At 43.9% G+C, this 17,632-nt stretch overlaps 1 protein-coding gene across 2 annotated transcripts in view; it reads right to left on the bottom strand.

The window, feature by feature from the left end:
* Rad51b (RAD51 paralog B) overlaps positions 1 to 17,632 on the bottom strand; it is a 513,137-nt gene that overhangs the window by 135,746 nt on the left and 359,759 nt on the right. For both annotated transcript variants that reach the window (XM_013351997.2, XM_026778999.1), the window contains one exon: positions 13,712 to 13,808. In XM_013351997.2, the coding sequence (XP_013207451.1) occupies positions 13,712 to 13,808 (97 nt within the window). The remainder of the gene's footprint in view (positions 1 to 13,711; positions 13,809 to 17,632) is intronic.

Below are 17,632 nucleotides of genomic sequence, written 5' to 3'. Positions count from 1 at the left end.
CACACACACACACACACACACACACACACACACACACACACACACACAATAAAAATAAATTACAATGCTGCTTTGCTAAGTATGATGACAGATGCCTGACATCCCAGCTAGTCAAGATGCTGAGGCAGGGGGGTTGCAAATTTGGGGCCTACATAGGCTGCATATAAGAACTTCAATTCAGTCTGGGAACTCAGTGAGATACTGCCTCAAAATGGAAGGAGGGGCTGGAGAGATGGTTCAGTGGTTAAGAACACTACTTGTTCTTGCAAAGGACCTAGGGTCAGTTCTCAGCACCCACATGGAGGGTAACAAGCGCCTGTAACTCCAGTTCCAGGGGATTCAAAGCCCTCTTCTGGCTTCTGTGGGCATCAGGCATGCACAGAGTGCACAGACATACATGCAGGTAAAATACCCCACACAGGGAATAAGTAAATAAATAAAAGAGGGGAGAGGCACATGGGATGTAGCTCACTGCTATCTGTAGTGGCTTATTGGTGCTTGAGGTGGGACAGAGTGTATCAAGGACATGGCTCCAATTCCAATAGAGAGAGAGCGAGAGAGAGAGCGAGAGAGAGCGAGAGAGAGCGAGAGAGAGAGAGGGAGAGAGAGAGAGAGAGAGTTAGGAGAAAAAGGAAGAAAACTTTAGGGAGACTTAATAGAAGTGTTTATTATTATTATTATTTTATTAAAATTATGTGGCTGATTCTAAGTATAGTATAGACAGAAAACTCTTTGCTCCCACCCAACCTGTAATTTTCACCTGAAAGCACTGAAGTCAAATCTAGAGCCCATCTGGTAAGTACCCCCTGCACCCCCAAGCCCTTCACCTTTCTCTGCACTTCATCTCTGTATCTCTCCTTTTTTCCTACTTGATAACAAACATTCTTTACCTTTGGCTCTCCCATTTTATGACCTAGTGCTCTGAACTGTGATAAGAATGAATAATGACCTCCCTGGGGCTCCTTTTGCTGCCAGGGCCAGTGTGACACCATTGCATTGGCTCAACAGTAGATAGCAGCCAACCCTGCCCCCACCTTGATGATGCTTTCCGTCAGACATGGACACAGGGCCACCTTGAGTTCACAAGAGGGCTGCTCTAAGAATGGCTTCCCTATTCCACAAGCAAGATGACATGCAGAAGAATCTGCTGACATTTCTAGGAACACCCATCTTCCTGTGATTCAGGAACATCAGAGCAAGAGCTGTTGTGCTGCTGTGCTGCAGCGAGAATCTGTAGGTAGATGGGAGACTGAGACCCTAGGTGCTGAGATACTGCGGCGGGATCCCTTGTTTCCTAAGAGTCTTCCCTGGGAGGAAGGCCTGGGAGTGGGCATCAGGGGCAGCTTTTCCAATAAAAGTGCATTCGGTTTCAGTTCGCTTTTCCCAACAGAGACTGACCCTCAGCAGGATGAGCAATAGTAAGTTCCACTGTTCAGGAGGAGGACGGCTTGGGTGGCAAGAAGCTGAACAGATTCTACTCTGGAGAAGAAAATGTCTGTGGGTAGCAAGCTTCATTCCCAAGCCTTAGAGCAAAACAAACAATGCAGTTATAGGTGCCAGTGAGGGAAAAATCGAAGGATCATCTCAAATCACAGTGCTGGGCAGAGCCCACAGGAAATCTTCATTAGACTATGTCAGAAGGTTTGTTTCTTTAATTATATAACCCTTAAGGCATTGTTATGTAATACAGTCTAAGGGCTGAGCAAAGTATTTAGAAATATCTCTTGTAGAGCCTTTTGTATTAATTTCAATAATGAAAAAAATGAATGAGGGTTTTTGTTGTTGTTTTGTTTTGGGTTTTTTTTTGGGGGGGGCAGCCTCAAACTTTGAAGGTTTGTTAAGTGGGAAAGGTAGAATGGGACCCAGTTTGAGTTCCTCTGGCAAAGAAACTCCCCATGACACTGGTTTATGTCTCAAAGCAGACACAGACTCTCCATCACTGCAGCTTTTCAAATGTTGTGCCAGGCACATTTCCTCCTCTTTCTGACAGAAAGGAAGGCACGCTGGATAAGCTAACACAGTGGGAGAATTGTGACGCACAAAATGTCCTAATGAAGTGTCCTTCAGGGTCACAAACAAACAGTGCTGAGCTGGGAGTGATGTAACACTATCTTTGATATTATTTAGAAAACAACAGGGGGGAAATGCCATCTGCCCTGCGTTCCTCGAGAACATCCAATCAAGGGCTCAGACCCGCTTCCTGGCTGCAGACTGGCTATAAATAAATTTAATAAGGATGAAAAAGTCGCTGCATCATTTACAGTTCTCTCTCAACTCCAGCTGACAAAAATCTAGTCCAGATGTGTGTCCTGTGAGAGATCAGCAGTCCCTGGGTGAAACTCCCTCTGGAGTAAGCAAGCTCTAGAAGGAAGGGATTGGTTTGAAGAGAAAGGGGAAGAAGGTTGGCAGCGTGGGTGTGGGCAAACCCTGTTTGACACTCATTTAACAGAGACACAGTACTTAACTTATTTTGTGTGTATAAGTATCTTAGTTTATTAGCCTCCGCCTTCCTCATCTCCCCTTTCAAAGCCACGGGGACTTGGCTGGTGAAGCCGGCAATGGTTGTTCCATAACCTTTGCTTTTAAATTAAATAAATGACCTCAGATTTTGGAGCAGTTGTTGACTCGGGGGGAAAGCATGCCATTAAAAGTGTGCCAGAAACAGATTTAATTGCTACACGTCCCAAAAAGTGTTCCAAAGAGCACAGGCTTCCCGCATATAGATTTCAGGGAACTTACTCAAAGGCCGCACGGCTTGGTCAAAATTTGAGATGTGAAACAAGGCAGCTGAAGGAGTCCGTATCAAAAGGGTAAATTCAATTCAGGAGATATTAATCTGATTACCTAAGTATGGCTGCGAATCGGATATGGTCCATTGTGCGCTCTTGTTCAACCTGGACAGCTGGAGGAGCCAATGGCTTCCTCTCCACTGACATATAATTAAGTTTTAAGAGCCGATCAAGTTACGGATACAAAGTTTTAAGAAATATTTCATTCAGGAGTGGCATTTACAGTGCTTGCCTGTTGCAAGAGTCATTGTTCATTTTACTTCCTTGAGCCAGGCTGGAGAGAGTATGTGGATGAGGGTGGAGGGGCTCGGTGTTTGTGTTCCAGGCTACAATAACCGCCCTCTGTGCACCTGCCTGGAGGAAAAACCAGTCCGACCGCCTCCCAAGACAAAAGAGCCCTGTTTAGAGTGCTGAAAACCCAGACATGAACTGACCCTGTCAAATTCCAGCTAGGAAAAAAAATATTCAATATTTTCATCCAATCCAGGAGGAGCTGGGTTCCTTTCCCAGCCTTGGTTTGAACAAGAGTGACTGATCAACAGAATCACCTCTTTTCTCATGAGTCTCCCCACCCTTCTAGATTCCTTTACTGAGGGTAGCACTCACAACCTGGTACATCATCACCCTGTCCCTCAGGGGTCCCCGTCCCTCAGGGGTCCACACACATTATCAACTTCTTTCTCTCCCAGACCACTCCCGATGCAATCGGACGTGAGCCAAGCACCTCTTCCCAAAGCGATGTGTTGCCAGCTACCCATTACAAAGATATCCCCAGCACACATGTTACAAACTGCAGGTACGCTCATCACTGTAAGAAGGCTGGCCAGGAGGCCAAAGGGTCAAGACTATACTCTCTCTATTCCTATTATGGTGCTTAATGTCAGTTGGACAAAGGCCATGACTAATTGTAGATGACTTTTCCTGATTGTGCAGCTTCGGCTCATACTAATTCATATCTAGACTAAATCACACTAAACTCGACTGATAAGTACATCACCATAAAGGAAATGGTTTCTCAAAAAATCTGAAACAAAGTGAGGTTTCAGGCATTAGCCCAGGTAACAGACGAGCAACTCGAGACGGAAGGTGGGGGTGTGACTAACCTAATTTGAGACCACAAGTTGGTGACAACACCAGAAATGACCTTTGAATTAGAGTTTCCTATTTCTCTGAGTGGAGGGGAAAGCAAATCACATTATGATTCTAACAATTAGCTTAGGCTGCCATTGGTAGCAAGGCCCTGACTGAAAACCATTTTTTGAATATACTTGTTGATAAACAACTACACCTCGAGGGTTAACGGCTTTCTCAAGACTGCTTCCATAGTTACTCCAAACTCCAGCCTCCAGGGGCAAGAAAACCAGACAATCAGCAGAGGAAAGCCACGTTCCCTGACATGACCACTGCACCAGCATGTGTTGAATTGTTTGTGTCTGGAGTGAGCCTAGGAACCAAGCAATGGTCTATCTGGTTGGGTGCTCAGTCAAAAGCTAGCCAAGAAAAAGAGTTGCCCACCTTGGGTATAAGCTACACCGAGTTACACTGACCAGTCTGGTAAATTCTCCGTGAAGCACGGAGTTGAATCATAGCAGCCAGTAGGTGTGACCAGGGCCAAAGGCTGTCTACCAGATGATAGCCAGGGTGCCGCATACTGTGGGATTCAAGATGACTAGTCAAGGAGTCTTTTGAGTTTTGTTCTGATACCCTAAGACAGTGGCTCGTGCCATCACCAACAAAGACCATGTCATCAACAAAGGCTTACCTCTCTCTCCACTTCTTCCTTAAAAATGTTTACTTATTTACTTATTGGTGGGCACCTGTTTGCCCAGACATGCACTTGAAGATCATAGAATAATTTGGTTCTCTCTTTTATCATGGAGGTTCTGGGAATCAACCTCGGTGGTCAGGCTTGGCAGCGAGTGCATTTACCCACTGAGCCATCTTATAGGACTTGATCTTTCTCCCTCATTCTTGGCAACTCATCATGTGCTGTATAACAGTGAGACCTAAATTGTTGCATGTCTATGAGCCTCATTATCAGCCCTTTCTGTATTTGTTTATCTTTCCCCATCTAATCACCTAAAGCACAACACCTAGCCAACTCAGATGTAAGGGTTAGCTTCATTATGGTATGCAAGCATTCTCCAAAGAAAACAAGGGAGACCTTTGAACATGACCCAATGCCAGACATTCATATCACACTAAGTGGGATGTGGGAAGCAAATACTAGAACCTTTCTCATTTTAAAACTTCCTATTCCTGAAGTGTTTTATATAACTTAACTGCACAGTTGTTTGCACCAGGCTTTATAGGTAACATGCTAAATATTGATTATAGATTCAAAATGCAAAGACTGCTGCTTCAGATAACCAGCATAGAAACTGACAAGGAAGGTGCTGATTGCCTGGAGAGGGGTTGCTCCAGCCTGGGGTTGACGCTGCTTATCATCGTAGGATAGAGAGAAGCCTGCCTGAGGCTCAGAGGAGGATAGGGCACCTGTTTGAAAAGATGGAACACAGCTCTACAAACACTCTGAAAAGGCCAACAGGTGTCACTTAGTGTGATCAAGGGAAATGAGGGCCAGAGAAGTTTAAGTGACTTGCTCAAACAGCAGTTGGTGGCAGAGGTAGTCCTTGGATCCAAGTTCCCTTGCTTGAGATGCAATGCTTTGTCATTGTTAAGACACACTCCTTCCTGAATATCTGCCCATGGAGAGATTCCAGGGGTAGGAGTGGGAGAGGGGTAGTGCTAGGAAGTAGCCTCCAGTCCCCTCAGCTCCGGTAACAAGACATTTGACCAGGAAGTCTCCCTGCGTAGATCCTTGAGAGCCGAGCCCCATGTGCCAATGAACAGGCTCAGATGGCGGACTCCGGGTTTGGCTCTGATTACTGTGATGTGAATATCAGCAAGCTACGTAAGTGCTCCATGCTTTAGCTCCTTTGCTTCCAAGATGAGGGGACTAAGTGAACCTCACAAGCTCTTGTCAGATTCTATGTTCAAGAAAGGGGAGACAGCCAACTAAATAGGAAAAAAATAGACCTTGACTAGCTACACGTCTCATAGAGGGTTAATGAATATGCAAATAACTAAAAAAAAACCTAAACACCAAACAAACAACACATGAAAATTTGAGGAATGGAACTAAAAAGAGTTTTTAGTAAAAGAAACACAAATGTATGGTTTTAAGCATCCTAAGTCATCAGGGATATGCAATCAAAACTACTTTGTGATTTCATCTTACCTCAGTCAGAACAGATAAGATTTTTTTAAAAGTTAACAATCTGGCATCTATGAGGGGAACAGAAGACACTGTTGGTGGAAGTCACCTTAGAAATCAGTTGGGAGGCTCCACAAAAAACTAGAATTATATCTACTATGTGATCATGCTTTACCAATCCTGGGCACATTCCTACTACAGAGATAATGGACACATCCAGTTCATTGCTGCTCTGTTCACAATATCCAGGAAATAGCTTACTTGTCTACCAACTGGCTGGATAATGAAAATGTGGTCTATTTATACAATGGAATATTGTTCAGCTATATTCTGAGTTTGGCTGGGCTGTTCTTAGGACAGACTACCTGGCTGGATCTTGGGACACTCTACCTGCTAAAACCCCAACAATTCTACATTGCATTCTGAAAGTATGTCATGTCGCCTCACAGAACAAACCAAACCAAACATCTACTTTCCCCTTCTCCTTCACCAAGCCGACCTACTGGCCTTCCCACTCTGAGTATAGAATTATCTGTGATGATGGCCAGCAAGGATATCTTCTTGGAGATTCCTTCCAACTGGAAAGCCTCCAGGACTGTACCATTCTCTTTGGCCCAGTTACCTCCACAGCTGAGGCAACTGACAAAGCTTGGGTTTGGTGACACCATCCCTTAGATTTTCTTGACCCTTAGACCTTAACAAAAACATGTGCAGATCTGGGAAACCAGATAGCAAATTCTAGATGGTAAAGAGGTCTGAGAATAAGGAGAAATGGTTTTAGAACATCTATCCTGGAGCAGGACACTGAGATGGATACCTGTAATCCTACTATCTGGGAGGTGGAGACAGGAGGATCACAGATTTAAGGCCAACCTGGGCTATGCAGTAAAACCCAGTCTCCTTTTTTTTTTTTTTCAAGACAGGGTTTCTCTGTGGCTTTGGAGCCTGTCCTGGAACTAGCTCTTGTAGACCAGGCTGGTCTCAAACTCACAGAGATCTGCCTGCCTCTGCCTCCCGAGTGCTGGGATTAAAGGCGTGCGCCACCACCGCCAGGCTAAAACCCAGTCTCAAAACAAAACAAAAGCCTATAAGACGCCTTAGTGAGTAAAGGGCTCACTAAGTCTGATGACGAATTTCGTTGTGGTATATTTTCGTCACACTCTGACATTCCTGAAACTGACAATAAAGTTTATTTTGAACCAGAAGGTGGAACTAGCTACTAGCTGACCAAAATTAGCCATAGAGGTTTTGAAGGGCAGAGGACATGTAGAGAGACACAAGAAATATAAGAAATCTAAGGGTGGGGCTTAGAAAGCTTCTTGGCCCTTTCGGATGGAAGAAGGAGAGAGAAGAGGTCACTGGCCACCTCTCCACCACTTCTCTAATCATTCAGGTTCTTACCTCAATATCTGACTCCCAAGTTTTTATTGATAAAGAATAATTAGATAAACGCATCAGAACTTTATCCCTGGGACCTACATGGTGAAAGGAAAGAGCCCAATCGCACACGTTCTTCTCTGACCTGCCCACATGTGTGTGCCACACACATACACGTGTATGCGTACATACGTAAAGAAATATAATCTTAAAAATTTAAACAAGACAAAACAAAACCCATATATCCAGGTCCCCCAAACGACCCCAAAGACTTCTCTCTGCTGTCGAACCTGCCGTCTATGTGACTGCACATCACACCTGGGCTTCACCTGCGTCTCCCTCCACCAAATGAGCACAGATCTCATGACTTCCTGGTGTTTGACTTTACTGTTCCTTTTCTGCTTTGATCCCTCAGCCATGGTTCTATTGCCTCCTTGGCCTCCTTGCTGAAAACCCTCAACTAGCTCCCCTCCCTCTTGAGATTTATAGCTTTTCTGACATTAGCAGGCTGTGCCCTTCTCCTCTCAACTCCAGTTTCTCCTGCCTTACATAATATTTAGACTTTCTTTAGCCAAACACCACACATTTTTGTGCTTTTAATTTTTTTCTATAAATTAGACTTTTCATGGCATCTAAACAGTTGCTGGAAGTAATATATAGTCAAGTACCACAGATTCTAGAATGCAGGGAATGTGGGACGTGGGCAGATGTGTGTGCCCTTGTGAAGAGAAACACATGAAACGCCCTGTGTGTTGACATATGTCTGTGGCTTTGGAATAAAAAAAAAACTGAAAGATCACTGGGTTCTTTAAATATCTTTATCCAAAACTTACTCCTACAGCACTGCAGTCTCCAAAGCTAAGGTTTCGTGGGAAGCGTGGTGACTTCTGTCTCTGGCACTACCTCTTCTCTCACTGTGTGGCCTTCGAAAGATTGTTTCTCTCGGTCATGCTTCAGTTGCTTGAGGTGAGCTAAGAAATCTATCATTTTAAGACATTTTATGGAACTCTGGAAATGCTAATACAAAGGCTGCTAATAACAGTTGTTCCTTTAAACCTCAGAATCACATGGCGATACCTGATGCCAATTATACCAAAAGCACCAAGTACAGCCATACACCATATCCGTGATGAGTGAGTGGGTATGAACCTGCTCCACCCATATCCTTGTCTACATGATCTACACAAACCTATGAACTTCAGCGTGAGCTTGAACTCTGAAAGGCCTTGGAGTTAACTTGTGGGGAGAGTTGGCTAACTTGACCAACCCACCCAAAAGTTTGTGGTTAATGGATTACAAATTTGGATAATGCAGAACAATAAATCACAACTAAAATAATAAAGCTGAAAGTACACACAATTTAAGCAGAAACACCAGTGTTTTTTATCGGAAATGAAAGAAACCATTGATCATAGCAACTGTCTGAGATTAGCAGGGAGCCACATTTTCAAACATCCTGCAGTAAATCCAGAGCAGATCCAGCTGGAAAGCAAGAGTGGAAATAAAACTAGAAAATTCATACCACGCTTTGAAGTCTGCTTCTTTCACAACCACGAGTCCCTGATTCGCCCCAACCATTCGGAGCTGCTTTTGCTTGCTAAATTTATTTTAAAAGACACACAAGCCACACACACTTGCATATAATCTTTCAAATGGACTCCAGCTTTTTGCAAGGGTGGCTGGTTAGGGAATTTGAATCCCAAAATACTTTCTCTTGCAAATGAAATCAGCCATCAATTCCCTTGACTGCAACAGGAATAGAAAGGAGTTCCAGCACTAGAACTAAAAAACACTTTTGGTTCTAGTAAGAAGCGCATTTTGTTTTTCTTTTGTTCTATCCTTGACCCTTCCATGCACTTTTAAGTGTTTCTTTCCTTGTGCTATAATCTGCAAAGACTACCAATAGAGATAAGAAGATAACCACATGCCAGATGCTAGAACGTGGGATGGAAGTCCAGTAACGTCTCCCATCCATGAAGTCACCTGGGACTCCTCAAGTGGGCCATGTCACCGTATTTAAAAGTAGCTGCTACCCTCCTAACCCATCATAAGAAAGCAAGCTAATGGAGTGGGCTGAGCAGAGCTTCAGTCTTGCTACCAAATACCAATGTCACCTACCAACTCTGCCTCAGGATATGCATTTATAGGCAGCTGGACCATTTGATCCTTTCTTTAATGATCAATATGGGGAAAGAGTCCCAATGACTGAGACCCAACCTGTGGTCTCTTCAGTGGCTACAAGGAAGAAGCGAGAGCTAAGAAATGGAAAAGCTGTAATAACCAATTATTGAACATTGACAATTTGTGTGTCAGGGTTTCTGTCAATGGAACAAAAACTTAAAAAGCTATTTTGAATGACAGTACCTACCCAAACCTAGAATTATGGAAAATGTTAAACAATAAAATCAGTATTTCTACTCAGTCTCTTTTGGAAACAGCAGGTTGGACAAACAGAACATTGCTGAAGTCTTTTCTAGCCCTGATGTTATTGTAAGACAGAAAGGGGGTTCAAAGAACAACTGACTGGTGGGATTTTAACTCTAATAAACAGAGTGGGACAAATGACCTCATTGCTGAGGCTGCTCTAGTATGGACACTTCGGCATATCTGCCACACCCCCTCCCCCGTATTGCTCCTTTCTCACTCTGTATATGTTTCTGGGTTTGTCTGCCTCTCATTCTCTTCTCATCTCTCCCATACAGACATAGAAACAGTCGGAGTGTGTGCAGCCCAGAGAGACTGAGGAGCACACTGGGATGGGATGACTTCGCAGTTTCGGTAAGTGTGCAGGAGCCCGGAAAGTTCTATTTTCTTGAATTAATGAGTGAGTTTGTGAAAGGCGGACTTCAAAATGCCAAGTAATTGAATGTGTCCTCTTAAGAATTCCTTCACAAGGCACAGGCTGTAGGGCAGCAGTAGGCTGGGAAAGGCCTTGGCCTATGGGGTCCACGCCTCCCTTTTTTGGCCTTCCCAACTGGGAGCTGGGTAACTCAACACTGCAACCTCAATTCAGGGACTCATATCGGGGACCCAAACTGTGAGCACTGGGTGTGCTTAATCCAGACAACAACCCAGGCACAAATTGAATAAGGCAGAGGCAGCAATGCAAAAACAAAGAACTCTCAACTCTACAAACACTGGGAGGGCAACAGCTGGTCAGCTGAGATGAAAGGAGCAGGAGAGTTGCCTCCCATCTCCTGACTTCTCCTCCCCCACAGCCATCCTTGTAGCCAGCCAGGACTTACTTTTATAGCCCTGTGCAGATGACCTTGTTCCAGCTAAGATAGGGGCTCCTTTGATCTCAGCAGGGGATGCTCTGGGCCTGCAGCTGGCAGATATTAATAGCACAGGATCAGCTCGGCCAGGAGAGATGGCTCAGTCGGACCAGGTCACTTGTATTCCATTTTCTGCATCAGAGCAGAAGGGACTTCATTTCCCGGATCAACTCCTGCTGGGTGCTCCTCTCAGGTCAGCCCAGATCATTTTATTGCTGGCTGCTCTTGGCTGCCTGCTCTCATAACTGTTTTCAAGGGAGCACTGTTTAAGCAGGGGTCTCTGCCTTGCAGCTGAAATCCATTACAGGACTCCATAAACCAGAAGAGCCACCCGTGGCTGGGGGCTTCCCAGCTGCAGACCACCGCACCATGTCAGCACCGAAAAAGACTGGAGCAGTCTTCTACTCCTTCAGAAATAACATCAAACAGAAGAAACTGAGGTCCAAAAGATCTGCCCGTGGTCATAGCTACACACAGGCAAAGGTGATCAAACAGGACTAAAATCCACAAGCGGCTTATGCTATTCTATGCCATCTCTTTCATATCTCACTGACACTTGGGGACCACTGCAATATATGTGATCAGGAACGCATGTTCTAAGTATTGCTCCCCGCAACCCCCCCCTTGGTGTGTTCTGTTTTTGTTTTTTGTTTTGTTTTGGTCTAAAGTTCTGGGATACGATATCACTGTCTCATGAGTATTAGGCAAGTGTTTTCTCCAGCCAAAATCTGTTTATTTTAACTCACTGGTAAGTAACTCCATTGTAAACTTTGGAAAAAATATTTCTATGTTCTCTTTACAAGTTCCCTCAATACAAGAAAAACACTTAAAACAAAACAAAACAAAAAAAACCCCATCTGCTTCATTTCCCGCTAGGGCTTCATAATTAGGAGGAGTTAGTTACTGAAGGATGAACGAGGAACTCTCCTTCCATGCAGCAGCTCATCACTTTCCTGTTGCCATTACACCAGACTTCAAAGCCATTTCTTTTCTCTTCATTTTGCTCTACTCCTTTGCTTAATATAAAGCAGGGAACCAAATAAATAAATAAATAAATAAAATGCACTTATGTTCAAATAAAGAAGCAAGATATTCTCTTTTGGTTTCCTCAGAGCTGAGCAAATTGTGTGTGTGTGTGTGTGTGTGTGTGTGTGTGTGTGTGTGTGTGCTATATGTATAATTATAATGATTTTTAATGACATTCCTAGGCAGAGTGCTGGTCTCTATTTTCTGTGGTACTCACTTAATATCTCCTTATGGCTTACACTATGCCTACAGCTTTTGGCTGGTCACTGTGATAAAACATGCACACAGAGAGAATATAGCATAGTGCTGGTTACACATTCAGTAGTCAGCACTTGTGATTATAATATGCCCAAGGCCCTAAGTTCGATCTCTCACATAAGACATATCTACCAATCTGGTTTAAAACTGTATGAAAAGTTAACCTTCTTAGAGCATTTCTTTATATACCCAAGCAGGCAGAGAGGACAGAGGAGGGAGAGAGCAAGATCAACTGTGCAGGCCAGGAGGCTGTGCAAGAGACAGCCTTTGAGACTGGAGGATTGGCCTTGGAAAGAGGGATGAGAGAACAAGAAAGAAGCACTGTTCTAGAGACAGAGAGAAGGGCATCAGAAGATTGCATGCTTGACATAGATGCTTTATTCAAGGACTTAGTGGGCTGACCAGCAAGGGCAGGGCTGACCCGGCAGGGTTAAGAAGGATTAACCTTATTTAGTGAGGTTCTAGAAACTAGTCCACTCAAAAGAAAGATACTGGAGTGTTTGCATTTGCTGACTCCCACCTTATATTACATGGCTGGTAGAATAAACCTCAAATTCCTGAATATTCTTAAATTGGCACACATATTTTAGCGCATCCTCAGAAAAGACAATCTTCGGCACTTTGAGTAAGAGGGAGACACCCTGGAATAGGCCAAATAGCAGAATGGAAACAGAAGGTCTTACAGGGTTTATTAGAACGAGCCAATTATGAGTTTTAATAAATCACTTGATCATAACACAAACCACAAAGAAAACAAAGGGACACATGAAAGATATATTTGGAAAGAAAGCTAAAGCCAATTTGATGAGAGGAGTTGAAAGAGAGGTGAATTCCAGCTAGTTCAGGTTCTCAGCTCAGGTGGCAGGAGGTTGACAGATCACTGAATGCAGAAAGAAGGGACACAGAGCACTTTACAGCGTTCATAAACACGTTGGTTTTACTATGAAAAACAACACCAAGAAGCAGACATGTGGGGCTTTCAATCTGAGACAAAAGTGGTACTGACCCACGCAGGCTACCTGGTCTGGCAGGCAGGAGCCTTTCTAGGCCTGAAAGTCCCCTGGATTCCAGCAGGGCCAATTCTCCGAAAGTAGAAAGGGAAAGTGGGCCTGGAAGGACGGTGTGAGTCCACTCAGGCCCCTAGCACTGTGCCCCAAATTCAACTACAACTAGAAAAGCTCAGAAATGTCAAGGGAGGACTTTAACAAAATTAGAAACCACCTTCTGGATGCTGATGTAGTTCCCCCAACCACTCAAGGTTTACTGCCCTCAAATCCCAGCCCGTCTGACCTTTGCTAAGTAGGAGGTCGTAGGGAAAGGGCAGATTTACAACTGGGGAGACTTTGTCTTGCTCCTTCTGCAAAGCTGATCAGGAACATCAAACCTCTTGCACATGGAACCACTGCACACTTTCCCAGAGGTGCTCAGTACAAATAAAAGGCGAGATCGCAGGGGGACCACTAGCAAAGGCAATGCTGGAGCATCCGGTTCAGAAACAGCAACTAGTTAGCAAGGCGCGACAGAGGTAGACAAGACTCCCTCCTGGGGGAGATGATGGATGTGTGGAAAGATGACTCGAAGGAAACCCACTCAGAGACAGAAAAGACAAGAATAGATCAGGTGCTCAGCAAGATGTCCAAGCCTAAATCACCAGGCTCCAGCAGGCAGCACTGACCAGCATCCAGGAGCCACAGCTCCCAGCTTTCAGCAGGAGGCAGGAGGCTGTAAGTCAGTGTCAAGTTTCAGCCTCTCCAGGACAGATCCTTTACCTTCAGACAGGGACAAATCATCAGCCGGAGACACCAGGTCTGCCTGAGAAGGGAGGGCTCCACTCAGATGGGTCGTAATTTGATTCGTCAAGATAACCTGTGAACAGACAGGGAGAACGGAGGGGGAAGGGAGAAGAAAGAGAGAAGACCAAATTAATTATTAGAGCTATCAAAAGGCAGACTGTGGTTCAGGAGGGGAGTGATAAAGGCAGGTAGGAAAACCCCAGCTCTAACTTTCTCCAGCTTATCAGGCAGGGGCTATCGCTATTCAAAACCCAGAAAACAGAAGCCGGTGGGCTTTCTTCAGAGCTGACATGACTGATTGCGTCTCCCCACATACAGCGCAGGCTGAGAAGTGTTATAATATTAGCTAAAAGCAGGAGACAAGCCAGAATTAAGATGCATACATGCACATTATATAAAGTTTATCAATTTTTTTTAAAACCAGGTCCCAAGTCCAAGGTGTTGCTGGTACTGGTTTCTAAAGGCATCATTTAAAGTGTGGAGGCCAGGGGGTTCTTCCTGTTATCCCCAGAGTCAACTCTATTTCCAGATGTATGAAACAGAAATAAGATTCGTCTCGAAAGGAACAGCTCAGGCTTCTTTTACATTAGCTGATGAAACCCAAGAAGCGCAGTGTCACTGTGCATTTAAGGCACAAGTGGCCACAACTTCAGTGCTGTGGACTTTATTTTGTATTAAAGTTCCAGGAAAGGACTCTAAACAACTTAACTTTACATGACCCAACGATATACAGCGATTTCCTATCTGGCTAAGTCAAGAAACTTTCTTTCCCTCAAAAATTTCCATTAGTAAGTCTATTCTACTGCTTAACAATCGAAAGAGAGGATAAAATGCTAGAACATTCCAAGAACACATTCACTGTCAAAAGTTCTGGGTGAGGTTCCCATCATGAGTAGGAACCCCTGGGCAATCTTGGTCACGTGAAGGAAACGTCTGTTTGGTGCACAGTTCAGTGCTTAGAATGTGTACCTCATAGGACAGAACTGTCTTGGTCCTTCGAGAGGGTTAGCTTATGGGTTTGGCATCCTGATATGAACAGAATAATTTTTTTTTATCAGAATTTCTCATGGTGCCAGGGATTGAACCCCGGGCTTTGTGAATGCCAGCCAAATGCTCTACCTCTATCTACACTCCCCATTACCCAGCTTTTCTACCAAACCTCTGCCACTGTGTCTTCAATGGACCAGGGACACATATAAATCCCGAGAGTAGAATGACAAGGTCAGGCTAAGCAAGGAGAGGTTCGATTAGCAGAGGCATCAGTCTCAGGGACCCTTGGAAACTCCAGCTACTCTGCAATGCTGGCCAGCCTTTCTAGGAGCCCACACAGTACTTGCCACCCTCACACCTCAGATCCTGTCGCCTCGCTCCTTCTCATCTTGACTGGGAAGAGTCACATGGGCTGTCTTCAGTGAACATGCCTAAAACTAGCAAGTGCTCATGTGAAAGTATGAATTAAAAATTATGTTCGCCTCTCACTTCAGAGTATACACTATAAACTACAGAGTTTAATATAGCTGGATTCAAACTGTGACCTTGATAGCCTTGACCTTGGAAAAGCTGCTAAACTGCTGAGCCCCATGTTCTACAGACAACACAGTATTTATCTTACAGAAGTTTACATGACTTGGGTGAGATAACCAATAGGAAGTACTTAACGGGGTCCCTGGTACTAAGTGAAAGTTCACAAGCCAGAAGCACTGCAGTTGTTTTAGAAGATGACATGGAAGCTAATGATAGGATGCTTCAGACATTGGTCTAAAACCTGAATATTAAATCATGATCTTCATATCAGAAATTAGTTTTACAGCAGAGAGTTCTCACTAAGCTTAGTCTTTTTGTTTTTGAGCTAACCACAAATTTTTGTATAAAACGGGTCTTGAGAGATGGTTCTGCGCTTAAGAGAACTTGCTGATCTTACAGAGAACCCAGGTTCAGTTCCCAGCACCCACAGGTCAACTCCCAACCACCCGCAGCTCCGGCTCAGGAGAGCTGTTTCCCTCTTTTGGCTGCCACAGGAACCATATGCACGAGGTACCCATGCATACAAACACTCATACACATAGAATAATAGATAAAATCTTTAAAGAATTGATGTTAAGAGATCGTAGAAAAGGTAAGTAGTTGGCGCAAAGCCAACGAGACACTGATATGGCTCTGACATCTACTGAGAAGCAAAACAATGTACGTTCTAGTTTTTTTTTTAAAAATGTGACTTCTGAGAAGTCTAGACATATAAGCCTTGATTTTATTAAAAATGTTTATTAACATTCTTTACAAAATGATACGTTTCAAAATGACATTTTCATTTTTCTTTCTAAAATTTATTATTTCTTTTGAGAGAGAGTCTTATTATGTAGTTCAGGTTGTTCTAGAATTCATTATGGCGATCAAGCTGGCCTCCTCAGAGCTGGGATTAAAGTGTGTGACACTAGGCCTAGCCCCGTAACAGCCTGTTCATTCACAAACATCACACATCTGACCATACTCGGCATCCCTCTGCTATGTTATGCTTATTGCATCAGTTATCTGTGGACACGAAGGTTGTTTCCTCTGAACTACTTCAAGGTTATTTTCAGTTGGTTAGGCTTGCAATGAGGAATATGATAACAAAAGTGAGCTTTCATTTTTGTGGGACTCTTCCAGATGATGGCTTGTTGAAAAAAGACTGGATCTCTAATAATGTGGTAGCAGTGGGGACATTAAGAGGAAAGAGAACATGGCTCCTCCAGACCTGTATAAATTAATGAGAAGTATCAGCTAAAATATTTCCATCACTCTTTTTCAACGTTGGTTTTGTAACGGAAACACGTACCGAGGTGATGCTTTTACTGTAAGGAATGGATAACAGCCTGCAAATCTCCAGAGAGCTACAGATGGCTTCAAAAATAGCTGCACTGAGGGGGGTTGCAGGTCAGTGGCGGAGCACTTGCCTAGCAGCCGAGAGGACTGGGGTTAGATTCCCAGCAGAAGGACAGGATGGGAAGGGGGAAGGCGAGAAGGAAAGGGAAGAAGGAAAATACACATTTCCACTGAGGTACGTGGAGAAGAAAAGCTTTTCTCTTTCTGTCGATTATCTTTTCCTTGTTATCATAGGTCTTAAAGCCAAGGCGCTGAAGGCATCCACTGGCCGGAAACTGGGGGGCTTGCTAATCACATCATCTGATGGAACTGTGTGGTTTTCTAAACCTGTGTTTAGCAAAACGATGGAACAGAAACACTTCCAAAAGCATCAATTACAAATAATCACAACTTGGACAGAAGCCTACAGACGTGTTTTTCTCTGAGGCAATCTGGAGACGTGAAAACTATGCTCTTAAACTAACTTATAAAACACTACTACAGAGTTATAAACAGAGTCTTAACACTGTCTGGTTTCTGAGAACGAGTTCCGACTGACACTTCAGAGGGCTGTTCATAAACTCTGTTCCACTGGAGCAATTGGGGCTTCTGATATTGGACATAAACTTGTGTGAGAGCAGTTTGCACAGAGGTTTAGGGCAGTGGCTTTGGAATTAGATGGACTGGAGTTCAGATCTAGGCTCTACTGTTTCTACCTAAATGACACCAGCCAGGGTAACTTCTCTCGATGTGCTTAACCCTCAGGAGCTTGAGCATTAGACTTGACAATTTACTTAAGATCTTTAGCACAGTACCCAAACTATGGCAAATGGTTCTCTGTCATTGTCCCTCACCATCCTTTGCTGACTGTGCTTTGCTTGTTCAGAATCTCATTCCCAACTTTAGATATCAGCCTGTTAGTATATATGTATATGCATGGTTTTTTGTATCTGTTAAAAATTGTAAAAACAGTTTTTCATTTTTAACAAAAAAAATCACAAACAAAAGTCAGGGGCACCTTTGTACTGCATATCATTCACCGTTGACAAAGAACAT

The sequence above is a fragment of the Microtus ochrogaster genome, chromosome 1 (genome assembly GCF_000317375.1).
Source record: "Microtus ochrogaster isolate Prairie Vole_2 chromosome 1, MicOch1.0, whole genome shotgun sequence".
Lineage (NCBI taxonomy): Eukaryota > Metazoa > Chordata > Mammalia > Rodentia > Cricetidae > Microtus > Microtus ochrogaster.
The sequence above is the reverse complement of the archived record's forward strand: the minus strand, read 5'-3'. Positions and strand labels throughout refer to the sequence as shown.